Below are 15,124 nucleotides of genomic sequence, written 5' to 3' on the forward strand. Positions count from 1 at the left end.
TAACCGTCTTCTTTTGACTACAGTGGCCTTGACTGAACCGATGTCTTCTAATTTTTCTGGGAAACACATTGCTTCACGACAAATATGAATTTTCTGATCATGATTCGTACAATTTGCTTATGCAGACATTACGACCATGTTACGATAAGCTTTTAAATAAAGGAACACTTGCAAAAGTTAATTTTAACCTGCTAATAAATGTCATGTGATAATATTACTGGTTTAAGACAAAAAACCCTCAAGTTTTATAAAAAGATTTTAATACTTTAACTGTATTCCCATCAACATCTTCATCATCATAATCATTCAGAAATACTTCAGCAGTCCAAGCAGAGTGGAGAGGGAGCCGAATGTTTAAAGAGTCCTTTGGCAGCAGCTCCCCTCACGCACCGCTGTGACAGACAACACTGTAATAGAAATGCTTACAGAGGACTTTGTGTGTGCGTGCGTGTGCGTGCTGCAATGGCTTTCAATGTAGTGTTTACTGCAATGTGTGTGTATGTGCGTGTGTATAGGAAAGATCCTAAGGTAACGGACGCCTGCAGGCGTCTTAAGGAGGTCAGTGGTACGATAGCGAGGCAGACTGGAAGTCATTCATAGTGTTTAGCTTCATGCTGAGGAAGAGCACTAATATTTCAATAAACTCACGTGAAGCTGCAGCCGCCTGGAGTGGCGTGCATAAATATAAAAATAGAATAAGAAAAAACTAACAAAAAAAATAACAACACAAAAAAACAAAAGAACAAAGCTTTAAATAAAGTTTGTGTGTGAAGGGGAGTGTGTGTGTGTGTGTGTGTGTCTCAGTCTCTGACAGTCAAACATGTGTAGGAAGACAGGGAGGAGTGAAGAAGGCGTGCTCACAGGACCCGAGCCCCGTGCTGTGGCAAAAAGTCCGGGATGAGTATTCATCGGTGTGTCTGATCCAATCCCTGGGTCTTCCTGTGGTTCAGCAGGCATGATGGGAAGTGTAGTTTAAAGCATATGTCTCACCCACAGGACACAGTGGAGTCATTTAAAGAAGAGGAAGCACTTCTACTCTGAAAGAGGTATGGCTTAAACCTGTGGGTCCAGACTAACGCATGTGTGTAAGGGTCACATCCACTTGTGTGAGTGTGTGTTTGTGTGCATGTGTGTTAGGGTGGAACAGCTACATTGAGGTCAGTGTCTTTCAGTGGGGAATGTAAACTTTTGGAGAAATGTGTCTTTTTTTCTTTAAATAGTGTACCTTCATTACACATAATCAGCCGCACGCACTCACACACACACACGCATACATATCCCTCCAAACATATACACACATTCAAACGGCAATTACCCCTCTCTCTCTCTCACACACACACACACACACACACCACATATACACCCCAGATCCTCCCACAACTAATGTGCGTGTATGTCCAGTCCTTGGGTGAGCAGCGGCTCTGCGGGGTGTGCATGAGGCGGCGGGTGGAGCAGCATGGCCGCGTGAGGGTGCGGGCCAGGATAAGAATGGAGGGACGGTCCTGGGTGGGGAGGATAGCCTGGTTGGGACAGGAGAGCGCCGGGGTAGTCACCCTGCAGGGAGGACATTCCCTGGAGACCTGGTGCGAGAAGAAAGTGGAATATTTACGAGGATCCTCCAAGATGCAGAAGTACAGAAGACCCTTCCCTTCTGTCTTAAATCAGTCTTTTCACATTATTAATGGATTATAGGTTTGCACTGGAAACTATGTGAACCTGACACAGGTATTCAGTGCAGGTTCACCTGTTTAGTTCCTCTTAAGCACCTGAATCCTTTGAAATTTGTAACAGCTTTCAATTAAAGCTACAAATAATTGTTATAATTCATTGCAATATTCTATAAATCAGGAAACATCCCTGTCAGACTTAAAAACAAACGTATGCAGGTTTTAAACACTGCCCTGCTGTACAGCATGTATTTCAGTCCCTTGAACACTGCTGCTGACTTTTAAGAGGTTTTTTAACAACTTTATTTTAGGACACGGGGTTTGGTATTTCAGAGTGGTGTTTAGTGCTGGGCAAAGTTTTTTGTTAATATTAAAATCACAAACTTTAAAACTTCTACTTCAACTAGAAATGAAAATGAAAAAGAAACTGGTGGGTCGTTAATTAACTGTAGCCACGCAGGTAGTTATATTTTATTTAATATGTATAGATATTTCACCTAATCCATGTTATTTATTTTCATTTATTTTCGTTTCATAATCAGCGTTGCTGGTAATTTTCTATAGATTCATACTTCATACTAACTTCTACAGCAAACTGAAAAGACCAAAACAAACATTTCTTAATAATTTCAACTTCCCTCCATAATTTAGTTCCAAAACCAAAGGCTCCTATTGAAGATATAATATATCATAATATAATAACATAATGATTTCCAGATTCAGCTTGGTGCTGCAGTTGTTGGGGGGTGTTTTCAGAGATGGATAACTCCACATTTGGTGTGCTAATGAGTATTTCCAGCAGCACAAACGGTGTGTGTCTGTCAAAATAAACTATAGTGTTTGTGCTCCTAGTGACGAATGCAGTTCAGCTGTATTTAATTCTGCCGTACCTGCTGTTCGAAGCCCGAGGTGGGCCTGGCCGTCAAGCCCGTAGCCCCCGAGAGCCGCGCCCTCCGGGCTGTAGGGACCACCCTGACCTGTGAGACAACACACGCCTTCTTACACAAATACACAACAGACACACACTCATATGCACACATTTAGATTTACTGAATGACTGACTAAACACTGACCTGAGCGATTTGACTGATCAATCATTGGCTGGACTATTCTCCTCCTGGCATTGATGAACCTGTATGAAGCATTCACATAGATAGAGAGAGAGAGAGAGAGAGAGAGAGAGAGAGAGAGAGCGAGAGAGAGAGAGACACCCGTTAATGGAGAAAAAGGCTGACCGGGAGACTATTAACCTTTTCCATTTTACAACCACTTAACCCTTTCAGAGGACAGAGTAAATCAGCGTTAGGGCAAAGGACGTATCGATCAGCCCTGTGATAATTGATTGATCTGCATTGATTGGATTTGTGTGTGTGTGTGTGTGTGTGTGTGTGTGTGTGTGTGTGTGTGCGTGCGTGTGTGTGTGTGTGTGTGTGTGTGTGTGTGCGTGCGTGCGTGTGTGTGTGTGTGCTCAGAGAGTGTATAGGAAAGATGCGAGCACTAAATAATTTGATTATTTGATTATTGGTTTACTATTCCGAACACAGAGCTTGTGAATTACATGGCACTGCAGCTTGGGAAAAATGCTTCCTGTTACACGGCACACTCCAGTAAAGTACATTAAATGTCTATTTTCAAATCAATTTTTTTTGTGTGCACTTTTTAACTGGATTAAAAAAAAATACTTTGGGCTTTGTAGAATAAAAACTTGCAAAAAAAGTTCACAAAGCAAAGTAGCAGCAACATAATTTCAACACAACATTAAAAACAGGGCATGCTGGCAGGGAGGATCTTAAATCTCCATCAATAGAGCACCAGAGAAACGAGTCCTAAAACCCAGAAGAGATATAGCAGTTCTACACCTCTGGTTCCCTCGTTTGGATTCAGGTCTCTTTGGTTAGAAAGATGAAATAAGGTCTAGCTTTAAGCTTTAGAAATCTGGATGCATGCTCAATCACCCACACATTTGCATAATGACAAAAAATAGCACTACTGACTAACAATGGGCCAATTAACGTCATTACGCTGAACCCAGGTGGTTTTGTTTATACCATAATGCCTGCATTTTAGTTTTTCCAATTGCACTTATGCTGCAAAGATCAGAAAAGAGATGTGCATTCATTCAGATTAATTTGCTGACATGCCATGAGCTTTTATTTTACACGATAATTAAAGAACAAGAATCTGCTTTGTGCGGAGAAAACAAAGGTGATGCTAACTTCTGGTTTAACCTACAGAAAAAGGAAAAAAAACCTTTCCCTGCCACACTTTAAAGGAACAATGAACGTCAGAGGGGCGGAGCCTAAAGGAGCGTAACTATTGGACAAAGTTTAAACCCTGGAACGCAGTTCTGTTCATATAGCACCAAATCACAAAACTAGTAACATGCACAATAAAAATAAATCTTGGCATAAGAAACATAAAATGTAAAGGTTATGCTTCACATCTAAAAATGTAACTGATGTTGAGCACACTTACCAGTTGTTGACCTGTAAGATGGTCAGTCCTGTATCCTGTGACAGCTGCTTCTTCTGCTCCTCAGATGGGTACGGATGCTGCAGGAGGACACACGAGGCTCAGGTTAGAGAAATCAAACATTCCAGACTCTGCGCTGTGATCTTTTCAGCTTTTGTTGAGAATCATCTCGAGGCCTGAATCTAGAATAAAGCGACGTGTGTGAGCTCTCAGCTCGAACATCGATGACCTTCCGTCTGAGCGAACATCTGCACTCCCATTTTCACCCTCATCAGCCCCTCTCGCTTTCCATCTCAGTATCTCTCTCTAACTCACACACACGTTTTAATAATTGAAGTGAAGCAACATTTGACCTGCCTCATTTAGTAGCTAATTACCAATCCAAGCAGCTCACCAACAATTACTCACTCCATTTCTGTCGCTTCCACAATTATTCAGCAGCAAGCATATTCACATAATCACTTAATCCCAGATTTTTCATTTAATTTAATTGACCTCCATTATACCTCCATTCACCCCTCTTTCTATTCCTGTCATAGACGTTTTGTTCCATGCTAAATCCTCTCTTTCACTAATTACAGCGCGCAGACTTCCTTTGTTTGGTTACCAGTGTGGAAGGATGACTTAACTACCGTTTAAATTCAATATTTTCAAGGGTAATAATTCACTTTAATGTGGAAGGTAGATGAAAAGCCAACCCACCGACAGGTGCTGGAAGAGCCAAGCTCTCATGATATTTGTGGCCACTTTAGGGAAGATCCCCCTCTTCTTGTTGTTCCTCCTGTCTCTGTCCGTCTCGTCCTCCTCACCTGTGCTGGGAGAGGCCACGCCTCCATCGAGACCATCGCCTGCAGGGAGACCATGGAATCATCATCATCCTAAATGACTGCCAGCATCTATCAGGTCCCAACTCACGCGAGCCCACTAAGCAAATGTGTTTGACCCGAGACAGGCAAACTGCGTCAGCTTTAAAACCACACTCTGCTTTCACAAATCAAACTCACCATAACTATTATTTTACAGTTTAGTATAACTGCTGTGCATGTCATTCATTTTACGGTTGAAAGATGGTTAATTTTCTAGAGTTATTGCACTGAAACTATTTTTTCTATCCAGCTTGAAATATTTAATATTGCGAATGACAGAGAAAGGCAGTAATGTGTCTTTAAGAAGCTGAAAGCGAAGAATGTTTCTCATTTTTGTTTAAAAACACCTAAAGTGATTCATTGATTATCAATGCAGCTACCAGTAGTTATGATAATACTGGCTTGTTTTAACACACAGTTATTTATATTCTTACTATACACAGTGAATGTGTAACCTGCTTTCCCTGTGTCTGCTTCCTCACTGCAGTGTTTTCTGGTGCACACAGTAGCTCTGTTCATCATTAACTATTGATGTCATGTAAATAATACACATATGATCATGTCTCACGCACAAATTGTCCTCTGCTCTGCGCAGACTGATTCTTTTACTTTCCACTCTATCTGCCTGTCTTTTCTGTACTCTGACTCTTTAACCCTGTGGACACCTGCCAGGTAACACCCTTATGTCTCTTCTCTAAACTGAGTGGTTTCTGTCATGTTTCAGGCATGCTTCCAGCACAAAAGGACTGGCTGTGCATCAGACGTTAGTGAGAATGACCTCTCCCTATACAGTTTATTAGGACTACCCTCAGAAAAACCTGAAGCCTGCTCTTATGGCCATCAAACTAAGTATTTATAGATATATATTGAGAAACACATCATTGAGGGTACAGAGATTGGGGAAAGAGTTAAATTTAATTCCCTGATGGTTTTAGATATATCATAGCTGCGACTTCCTTTGGCTATTATAATTATGCAGCTAAGATCTGTGCTAGCGTATGTGTACCTGCATCACTACAGGTGTCTGCTGTGCTGTGTGAAGGTAGGCCACAGGTGCCTGGCGTTCCCAGAGGAGTAGTGGCACATTCATCTGGCTCTCGTAGCCACGATGCATTCTGCAGGCACAGGGAAAGATGGAGGACAGAGGTGAGATGAGGAATTCCTAGTACAGGCGGAATAAAAGGGAATTGAGAAACACTAGGGGCACTACTCTGGATTCTCAGTGGACACAGATGGATGTGTGATAAGCATGCCGATCAACATCCAACGTCTCACCTGCTCCGACAGACTGGTACAGGACCCGGTGAAATCCTCCATGTCAGACTTGGACCCACCCTCTCGCTCATCCAGCACAAGGTCTGTGGGCATTTTGCCCTTCAGACAGGTGATGTAGCGATGGCAGAAATTATCACACAGGTCGTGCACCTTGGGAAAAAGATTTATTTATTTATTTATTTTTACAGATTTTTACTTAATAATTAATACTAATAATACCTAATAATGAGCTTTAAGCTTTAAGCCTACCAACAGATTAAAGGACAGGTGCACATATTTCAAATTTAAAGAAATTATAACTATAACAATAAGAATTTTACAGACTTATTGCCTTTCTTGTTTAGTTTAATAAAAAGAAATATGATGCTAAACAAAGATAACATCAACAACATGCAGTCTCACCAACCTTCTCTAACTCCAGTAAATGAAAGCGAAGAACCTGTATGGCCTGGATCATCTGAGGAGGAAAGATGCACTTTAGTTATGAAAACATATCCCACAATGTGAAATCTGAGTTAAGTGTGAAGTTAGTTGGTGCATCATACCAAATTGTCCAGCTCGGGATTGGAAGAAAAAATGGGTTTCTCTGACCGAATCTACAACCCGGTATTAAAAAAATCTGTAAGCAAACAACATCAGCTGAGACCTGGTTCTCTGATTGGGCCTCACAGTCACCGCTCACCTGCTTTGCGAAGGCGGCGATGTCATCGTTGAAGGATTCGGAGGAGCAGACGTCACTGTGATTGGTCATGCCAGGGAGGTGGGAGGTTGCTGACAGGGAGGTGGAGTCTCGAGGGGAGCAGGTGGCCAGCTCACACTTCTCAAACACTAAGGCCAGCAGTGGAAACAGTGGGTGACTGTACACACACACACACACACACACACACACACACACACACACACACACACACACACACACACAGAGTTAACAAACTATACATAAACACAGTCACAGTTGACATTCATGTGTTAAGAGAAACTTTAAACCGCAGTATTTATGTTGCACACAGCTATAAACACTCCATGTGTATTTTCATATTCAGCACAAACATATACTTTATGTTAATCTCATAAGAGTGTGCATGTACTTAAAATTTTTCTATCCACTGGAAGGCTACTAAATCATTTTTTGACACATGCTTACCCGTAGATCTGGTCCTTGTGGTGTTTGAGGGAGTCGGGGATGGTGGGTCCGTACTGCGGGGGAGGAAGCCCCCGGACTTCATCCCCGTACCCCCCCACCGACATGCCCTCTGACCCTGAGTAGTGCAGCAGCTCTTCATACTGAAACACAATTAGATGAAAAGACAGAAAACATGAGACACGTTGGACATCTGTGGCTGTCTGACATCAAATCACACTGGGATTTTATTATGTGGTCGGGCTGTCAGTGGAACGGTCTAATATACAGTTACAGTTACTAGACCTGATGTGGGTTTATATCTGTATGCTTCTGTTTATGCTGTCATTTATATAAATGGAAAATGACCGCATATTGATATTGTAAGTTTGAGTATGTGTGTAAGTGCTATTACAACTAGTAATCCTAGCTAATCTGAAACTAACTGTCGAACCAGTGTCACTGCAGTTTGATGTAACATTCATGAGAAAAATGGCCTGGATCATCTGAGGAGGAAAGATGCACTTTAATTATGAAAAATTGCTTTTTTTTTCACTTTGGTAGAATGATGAGATACTTAAGGAAATTCTAGCAATGCCAGGATCCTAAAACACTCATGAAAGCCAAACAGAAGCAGCAGCAGCAGAGCTGCAAAGCAGTTATCCTCACTACTTGAAAAGTTTACTTTCTGTGAGCTAAGAAGAAGAGGAGGAGATAACAAAAGAAGGCGATGTCATCTTTGAAGAAAGACAGCAAGCCTGTAGCTGCTAATACAGTATCCTGGTTGCATTACTCAGACAAGACAGTAGCTGTGCAGACATCTCTCATGATTTGCTGTGTGACAGCCTCACTGAGGCCCACTTGCAGAGGGAATCATACACAGACATATGTTGCAGACGCAATGACTCACACATGCACAGAGACAATCGTGCACTCAGCAGCCCTCAAAATACGTGTCATGAATCCACATGTCTGACTCCCTGGTTCCCCCAACTTGCTCTGTCTCTGTGTGAGTTTTATTGAGTTATTGAAACTCAGTCTCTAAGGTGATGTTGCTCAGGTCAGAAGATCTGCTTCTGGGACTCCTGTTACACTCCCAAAGGGCCACTGGGATCAGACTGCACGGGACAAGTGACCCCAGCATGGACACCTTTAACTCCAGTGTTATTTTAACCCAGTCATTAATGTTATGATGCGCTTAGGCTGGTTTTTACCAGACTGCGCAGACTGTTTCCAAATAAAGGTTTCTGATTAACCACATTATTTTTATATTTATTTTACTCAGAAGTGTCCACTTCCAGATCATCAGTGATGTTTATTTGTAGAGTGCAAAAGCAGATAACCTGCAAGTGGTGAGACAGTGAAACCTGGTATAAAAGCAATTATTCTCCCTCAATGTTAACCTCTGGGAATTACATAAAAGAATGAAACAGAAATTAAATCATTCCTCTTTACACGCATGCACATGCCTTCCATGAAAACCCCTCTTTAGGACCCCTTTGGAGGTCTCCGGACCCCACTTTGGGAACCACTGTCCTAAACGCCTTATCAAATTGTTGCATTTCAGCCTCACATATGGCCACCGGGATCACAGAAAGCACCTGCTCTGAGGCCCTGTCCCCGGACACCTTCTAGTTTTTATGGAGGCTGGCTATTAACACAATCACCGCTATCAGATTGCGCGTCTCTCTTTACGCACGGCCCCTATCGAGTTTCCGTGCGTCAAGGCGGATCAAAGCGAACAAGTCGAGATGACAAATTCCGCGAATGTTCCCTTTTTTTTTCCAGAAAAGTCACGGAGCCGGTAAACAGGATTCAGATGGCAGAACAACATTTTCATTATATTTAAAAAAAAAGAAGTTATAGCTGGCCTAACAGGAGACTTTGAGCTGTTTGACTATGGTCATATGCGCCACAGTAACGCAAAGTTTTCTAAAAGAGGAAACCTGGAGCAGATGCTGTGTTTCATAAATGTCAGACACTATGTGAAAGTAAAGCTGAGCAAAAGAAGCTAATGTTCTATCAGCGGAGAATAATTTAACTGTAAATATAAATTCTTTCAAACTGAAATTTAAAAACTGTGTTTTAAAACAAGAAACACGCAATTTAATCTATGGGCTTAAAAGTACAAGCCTGCTTTCATTTTACTGGAAAATAACTAAGTGTGGATATTTTTGATAATTTTGTGCTAAACTTCAGATTTTCCACGCTCTTCTAAAATCAATAAACCTTAAAAATCGCAAAGCGCAAGCAGCGGGCGATACCCTCCACAAGGAAAGAACATAGATTTAGCATATATTTCTATAATGCACTGTTTAAAAATTGTATTAATTATTAAATTTGCCTAAGATATGGAAATGATTATCTACAGCTTTCCAAAACGAAATCTACATATTTCTTCTGAGGGTAAAATACCCGTACCTGTTGCAGGTTATAGACTGGAGCGCCACAATATAGGCGTGTTTTTCGCAGAGACACGTTAAAGCACTGATTTCCATTTGAATTGATTGTTTAATTTTAATTTTTAACTTTTCTCTTTTAATCTGCGTTATTACTGTACGAACCCGAATAAAAACATTTAACGTTAAATGGAGCAGTGAAAATCTTCTGTCTCTCAATATACAAATGAGCCATACAGCAAGTATCCATTTTATTTCTGCGATCTGAAAATCTTTCAGTTTCTTTATATGGGCTCTGTGTGCAAGCAGTTCCCGGTACACGTGGTTGTCCATGTTTGGCCCCTGCTGCTCTCGCTGTCTGCGCTGTTTTCACACGGCAGTGATTTTCTGTATACACACTGAATATCTACACTTGCTTTCCTCCATTCAGAGGTCTCTGTCCGCCTGCTGCCCGTCAGCCTATTTCTCCTCCACCACCACCACCACCACCAAGCCTCTGAATCACTGTAGCAAAAAAACTGACCTACTTACCGAGTTGCAGAGCTGCATCTCTTCTCCTCTGCCTCTTAATGACCTCCACTCTAAACCTATCTGACATTAGGCTATACGCAAAAAAAAAAAAAAAGGACATTCTTTTATGGTTCCCACACTGCAAGTTATGCATCGCATAAACTAAACTAGACCGAATTTTAACTCGTGAAATAGATTATGGTTGATTAAAAGTGGTGGGCCAAAAAGTTCTTTGAATCAATATCAAATTGATTATAAGTAAGCATTTAGCTGCTATATACAGAATATTTTATGATGAGTTTTTATAGCATGAAATTATATTAATGTTCTGTCCTTTCCCCTACTAAACATCCACTGCTCTCCTTTCACTGGGCCTTGATTTTTTCTTTTTTTTTATGTGCCCTGCAAGCAAGAGGATTTCCTACCATGTGCTCCCTTTGTGACTGTTTTCTAATTACTTCTCTGTAATGATAAAACGATGTTAGCCGAGACAGGCTCTTGTCTGCCTCACTCATTAAAAAAAAGAAAAAAAAGAGCAGCCCTACCCTCTTCTCCATGCGACCCGACAGCCAGTCCTACACCGGGGATGATGATGCGCTGCTCGGCTAGCGCAGCGTGCTTTGCTCCCTTCCTCTGCCTTCCGGGGTCCTGGAAATAAAAGTGCATTTGTTTTTATATTTATTGTGAATTAAGTTGTAATTGTAAGAACAGCCCATGGGATTCAACAACAGCGTGAGGTATTGGATATAAACACTTAGGACCTGCTCCTTGTGTGCGTGTGTGTTTACTCCGAGTCCATCGTGCTTTATATAACAACATAACGACGGGACTAGAGGTTTTATGGACGGCTGATATTCTATGGAGGACCTAATGCTTTATAGTAAGATAATAGCTAATAAACGCTATAATAATCCCAGCAGCCCATTAAACGCTATTGCCGGATGAGGAGGAGTAATGCGAGGCTCAAATAAATGGTGTAAAATGTCCCACCGAGACGTAAACGCTCGCCGTATCCTGTCCTACGCCGTGTCCGGTGTAGTCCACAATCCCCCGGTGTGAAAGGGAGCGGCGGCTTCCTGCAGCGCCTCGCCTCCGCCTGGTGCGCGTCTCGCTCCGGATCGCAGAGCGTCGAGATGCTCGGTGCTGTGGAAGACGGACTCACAGACAGCGTCCCTCCTTTCCCCCCAGTTTTTTTCTTCTTCTTCTTCCTTTCCTGGCTCCTCGCGTTTGGCTGTCCGCTCAGCATACGGCGACAGGCTGGAAAATGTCACGGCTGGGAATGAGCAATGGTGTTTTCAGCCTCCAGAGGAGAGACGGAGGAGGAGGAGGTGCAGAGAAGGAGGAGGTGGAGTGGTGGTGATGGTGATGGTGGCGGTGTGCGGGGAGGTTTCGGAGGGTCAAAACACGACGGGGTCTCTTGCCCCCCCACCCACGCCCCCCCTCATCCCTCCTCCTCCCTTTCCTTCTTTTCCCCTCCTCCTTATCCTTATCACACACACAAACGCCAGAGAAGAAGAAGAAGACGCAGACCCCCTCGATCGCTTTTTTGTTTTTATCTCCGCGCTGATTTCACTCCTCCACCCCTCCATCCTCCCCCTGCAGCTGCGCGGTTATCATCTCGGGATAACTGGGGAGAAGAATAGCGATAGCTCACACTGTTTAAGAGAATCTATGAAAATCCAGACACTTTGAAGGTGTGTGATCACCTTCACACACACACAACAAAGACATTTCATTCAAAACGGTCTCCTTCTGAAATATGGGCACTTTAATCACATGTGCAACAATTAGGACTTGAATTAGAAAGAGAAAGCTGTAGAAAAATAACGCTGGTTTGCCTTCGGCGGAGTTCATCTCCACTAATTATAGGATTAAAGTTGGTCTCGGTGAAGCTATCCCTCCTGTGCCTCATAAATAAGTTTGGAGCGTGCTCATGACATTTACAGGCTCACAGTGTTTTGCTGTTTTTGTTGACGTCCATTCAAGGGCAGCCTTTTGACCCAAATCAAATGCCACCCTTTGGCCCTCTTTCTTAATTGTTGTTGTTGATTGAAAGACGTCCGAAAATAAAACCATTACGCGTAACTTTCATTTTAACCAGAAAGAGAGAAACAGAGAGAGAGGGGGGGGACCTTTCAGATGTTAGTGGCATTGCTAAACTCGCCGTCTTGTGTTGTAAATGACATCTAAGTAACATGATAATTATCCAAAACGTTCTTTTCCCCCGGGCCCTGCTGTGAGGGGCCAACAGGCGGCTGCTTTTCAATCAGCAGCGGCTTGGCGGGGATCAGGAGGCCGGGGCAGGCGGCTCTGTGGGCGGCACGGTGTTTGGCCGTAGGGCCGCCTGCGAGGGCCCCGCGTCGTCCCTGCAGCCGGGGAGGGCTTTCAACTCCGCAGGGTGCTGCTTTCCTGCGGGGGTGATCACAGAGCTCAAGCCCCATCCTACACTGAGCCACGATGCCATGTCAATGGGCTGGAAAAGGCGATCCAAGGCTTGTTTTCTCTTTAACAGGTTAAATGAAAGGATTAACACCGAAGCGTGTAACATCTGATGGATTCATCTTCGCAGGGCTTTAGATTTTCCTCTAACCCTTTCCACAACACAAATAGCCTACTGAATTAACATAAGTTAATTTTTTCAAAGTTTTTTTTTCCAAGCCCTTAAGACTACAGTGACCCGGATGGCTGACGACATACACGACCATCAAAAGTTATTGATTTCTTGATCAGATCTTGATCCGGATTTTTCTCAAGCATTTTTCTGAATTGGACCATAAATCTTCGCACTTTATCCAACAGGCTGTTTATCTAAACACAGATTACATCCATTTACATCACAAACACTTAAACGACCCATCACTTTTATCACAGCTGTAACACCTCCTTTCACTCACAGCATAACAACACGTTTTAACACAACATATGTTATTAAGTTTGTGCTAACGGGTAACACGGCTGATCTGAATGTTCTCACGGAGGCACACAGAGATGCCCCAAAATAACTCACAGAGCAAACTGCAGGGTAGCATTTATATTCACCTTCAGCTGGTGGCTTATCAACATTCATTAGTGGTTTATTAGCTCTTCATTAGTCATTATACAACACTTCCCTTGTTCTGCACAACCAGATTGTAAGTTAGTAAGACTTTTCTCATTATAACGTCCTAGTTATTGCTTAATAAGTGAAAAACTGGTTATTGGAAGGAGGTCTCGTTGAATTTTCAGAAACAGACAGACTTAATTTAACACTACTAACTACAGAATATTAGATTAAATATTCTGATATCAATTAATAAATGGCACATTAAATGTTAATTTAACCTCTCTCTAACAGGTAGTTATTGTTTCCAAACCGTGGAATAATAGTTGGTAATACTTGATAATTATTTAATAATTGAACATCATATAAATAGGTATTGTAAGTTCCCAACTACTGCTTATCAAACTCTATAAATGATTCATAAAGACTGTGGAGTGAACATATTTTGTAAAGTAAAGTTATATTAAAAATGCTTTTGTTAAAAAATGTGTAGGAAAGCAGGTAGAGTGGAATCATAAGACTCCAAACATGAAGTCTGTGGCTCATTGACCTCCTTCAGTCACTGTTATTTTTTTTATTTCTGCTTTGTGTTTACGCTGCCATCTGTTTGGTTATGTTTAGTCTTGATTAGGTTGAGAAAAAGATCGTGATTTAGGCTGAAATACAATGCAAGCAGCAGTATCTGACATCCTTTGACCAGTGAGGACAGGCTCACTGCTCAGTAATGAAATAACGTTCAATCATTAACAAATACATAATATGGTATTTATAAATATTATATGTAGTGTAAGTGTAATTGAATGCTATCCTTACTGTCTATTATCAGCTATTCAATTAACTATCAGTTTAGACATAAACCCTAAATTGATGGCATTAACATAAATTACCCCCTTGCTACTCACAAGTATGCATTATTAATGATTACTTGTTTGCTTGTTAGCAGTAAAATTCATGTTTTCTACAGTGTAATGTCCCACTATTTATCAAGAGTTTTTAGCACTTGTATTTATAGTGTGTTATTGAGTTGATGAATATGTGTGTGTCCTGAAAAAGCCTTAGAAAGTGCATTGTAATTACTAACCATGAGCCAATATGCAGTTGATAATCATGTTGGAATAATTAATAATATTAATAATAATTAAAAATAAATAAATACTTATAGGTATTATAACATGGGTTTGTTAATATAAAGAGTTAAAATGTGTGCGTTAAAACAACACATCGTGAAACAAGATTACAACATTGAAACAGTAAATTAGCTCTTGTAGTTAGGATTCTATCTTTGCTATATTGTTGCTTTATCAGCTTGATAAAACAACAACAAAAGTTGCACCACCTCTACTATGTAGAATAGATTGTCCTGTGTCTCTCCCCTTACCTCAAACCGGTCAAAGCAGGTGGCCGCCCCTCCCTGAACCTAGTTCTGCTGGAGGTTTCTTCCTTTTAAAAGGGAGTTTTTCCTCCCCACTGTCACCAAGTGTGCATAAGGGATCATCTGATTGTCGGGGTTTTCTCTGTAACATTGTGGAGTCTTTCCCTTAAAATATAAAGCGCCCTGAAGTGACTGTTGTTGTGATTTCGTTCTATATAAATAAGATTTAATTGAATTTTTTCTACCCACTAAATGTGCGATTCACTGGGTTGTTTACACAACCTCTTCCAAATGTGCACAAAAGTCTTTGTGGGTTTGTGCTTAATCATTTCTTAATGTAAAATAGATGACTTACTATCGCTACTTTGTTAGTTTTTCCATTCCTGACAATCATGACATGATT

At 41.5% G+C, this 15,124-nt stretch overlaps 1 protein-coding gene across 3 annotated transcripts; it reads right to left on the reverse strand.

The window, feature by feature from the left end:
• Positions 1-243: 243 nt before the first annotated feature.
• Positions 244-11,694, reverse strand: meis3 (myeloid ecotropic viral integration site 3). Of its 3 annotated transcripts, XM_026193365.2 has the most exons (14): positions 11,300-11,693; positions 10,855-10,957; positions 10,331-10,401; positions 7,425-7,564; positions 6,963-7,137; positions 6,826-6,876; positions 6,687-6,737; positions 6,281-6,430; positions 6,012-6,120; positions 4,842-4,987; positions 4,143-4,219; positions 2,741-2,799; positions 2,558-2,644; positions 244-1,580 (listed from the first exon to the last, which is right to left on the reverse strand). In XM_026193365.2, exons 3-14 carry the CDS (start codon positions 10,346-10,348, stop codon positions 1,381-1,383), a joined length of 1,263 nt encoding a protein of 420 aa, XP_026049150.2. In that variant the 5' UTR covers positions 10,349-10,401; positions 10,855-10,957; positions 11,300-11,693; the 3' UTR covers positions 244-1,380. The 3 variants fall into 3 exon arrangements, with proteins under 3 accessions (XP_026049150.2, XP_080144681.1, XP_026049151.2); XM_080288555.1 differs by lacking the exon at positions 6,826-6,876 and having other exon boundaries at positions 11,300-11,694; XM_026193366.2 differs by lacking the exon at positions 10,331-10,401.
• Between the last annotated feature and the right edge of the window lie 3,430 nt (positions 11,695-15,124).

Source organism: Astatotilapia calliptera, chromosome 14 (assembly GCF_964374335.1).
Source record: "Astatotilapia calliptera chromosome 14, fAstCal68.1, whole genome shotgun sequence".
In the NCBI taxonomy this organism is placed as follows: Eukaryota; Metazoa; Chordata; class Actinopteri; order Cichliformes; family Cichlidae; genus Astatotilapia; species Astatotilapia calliptera.

Coding starts and splice junctions, on each gene's coding strand:
- meis3 (XM_026193365.2), bottom strand. Junction 4,988..6,011: donor AGACACCTGTAGTGATGCAG/GTACACATACGC, acceptor GTCTCCCTGCAG/GCGATGGTCTCGATGGAGGC. Junction 1,581..2,557: donor CCTCGGGCTTCGAACAGCAG/GTACGGCAGAAT, acceptor TTCTCGCACCAG/GTCTCCAGGGAATGTCCTCC.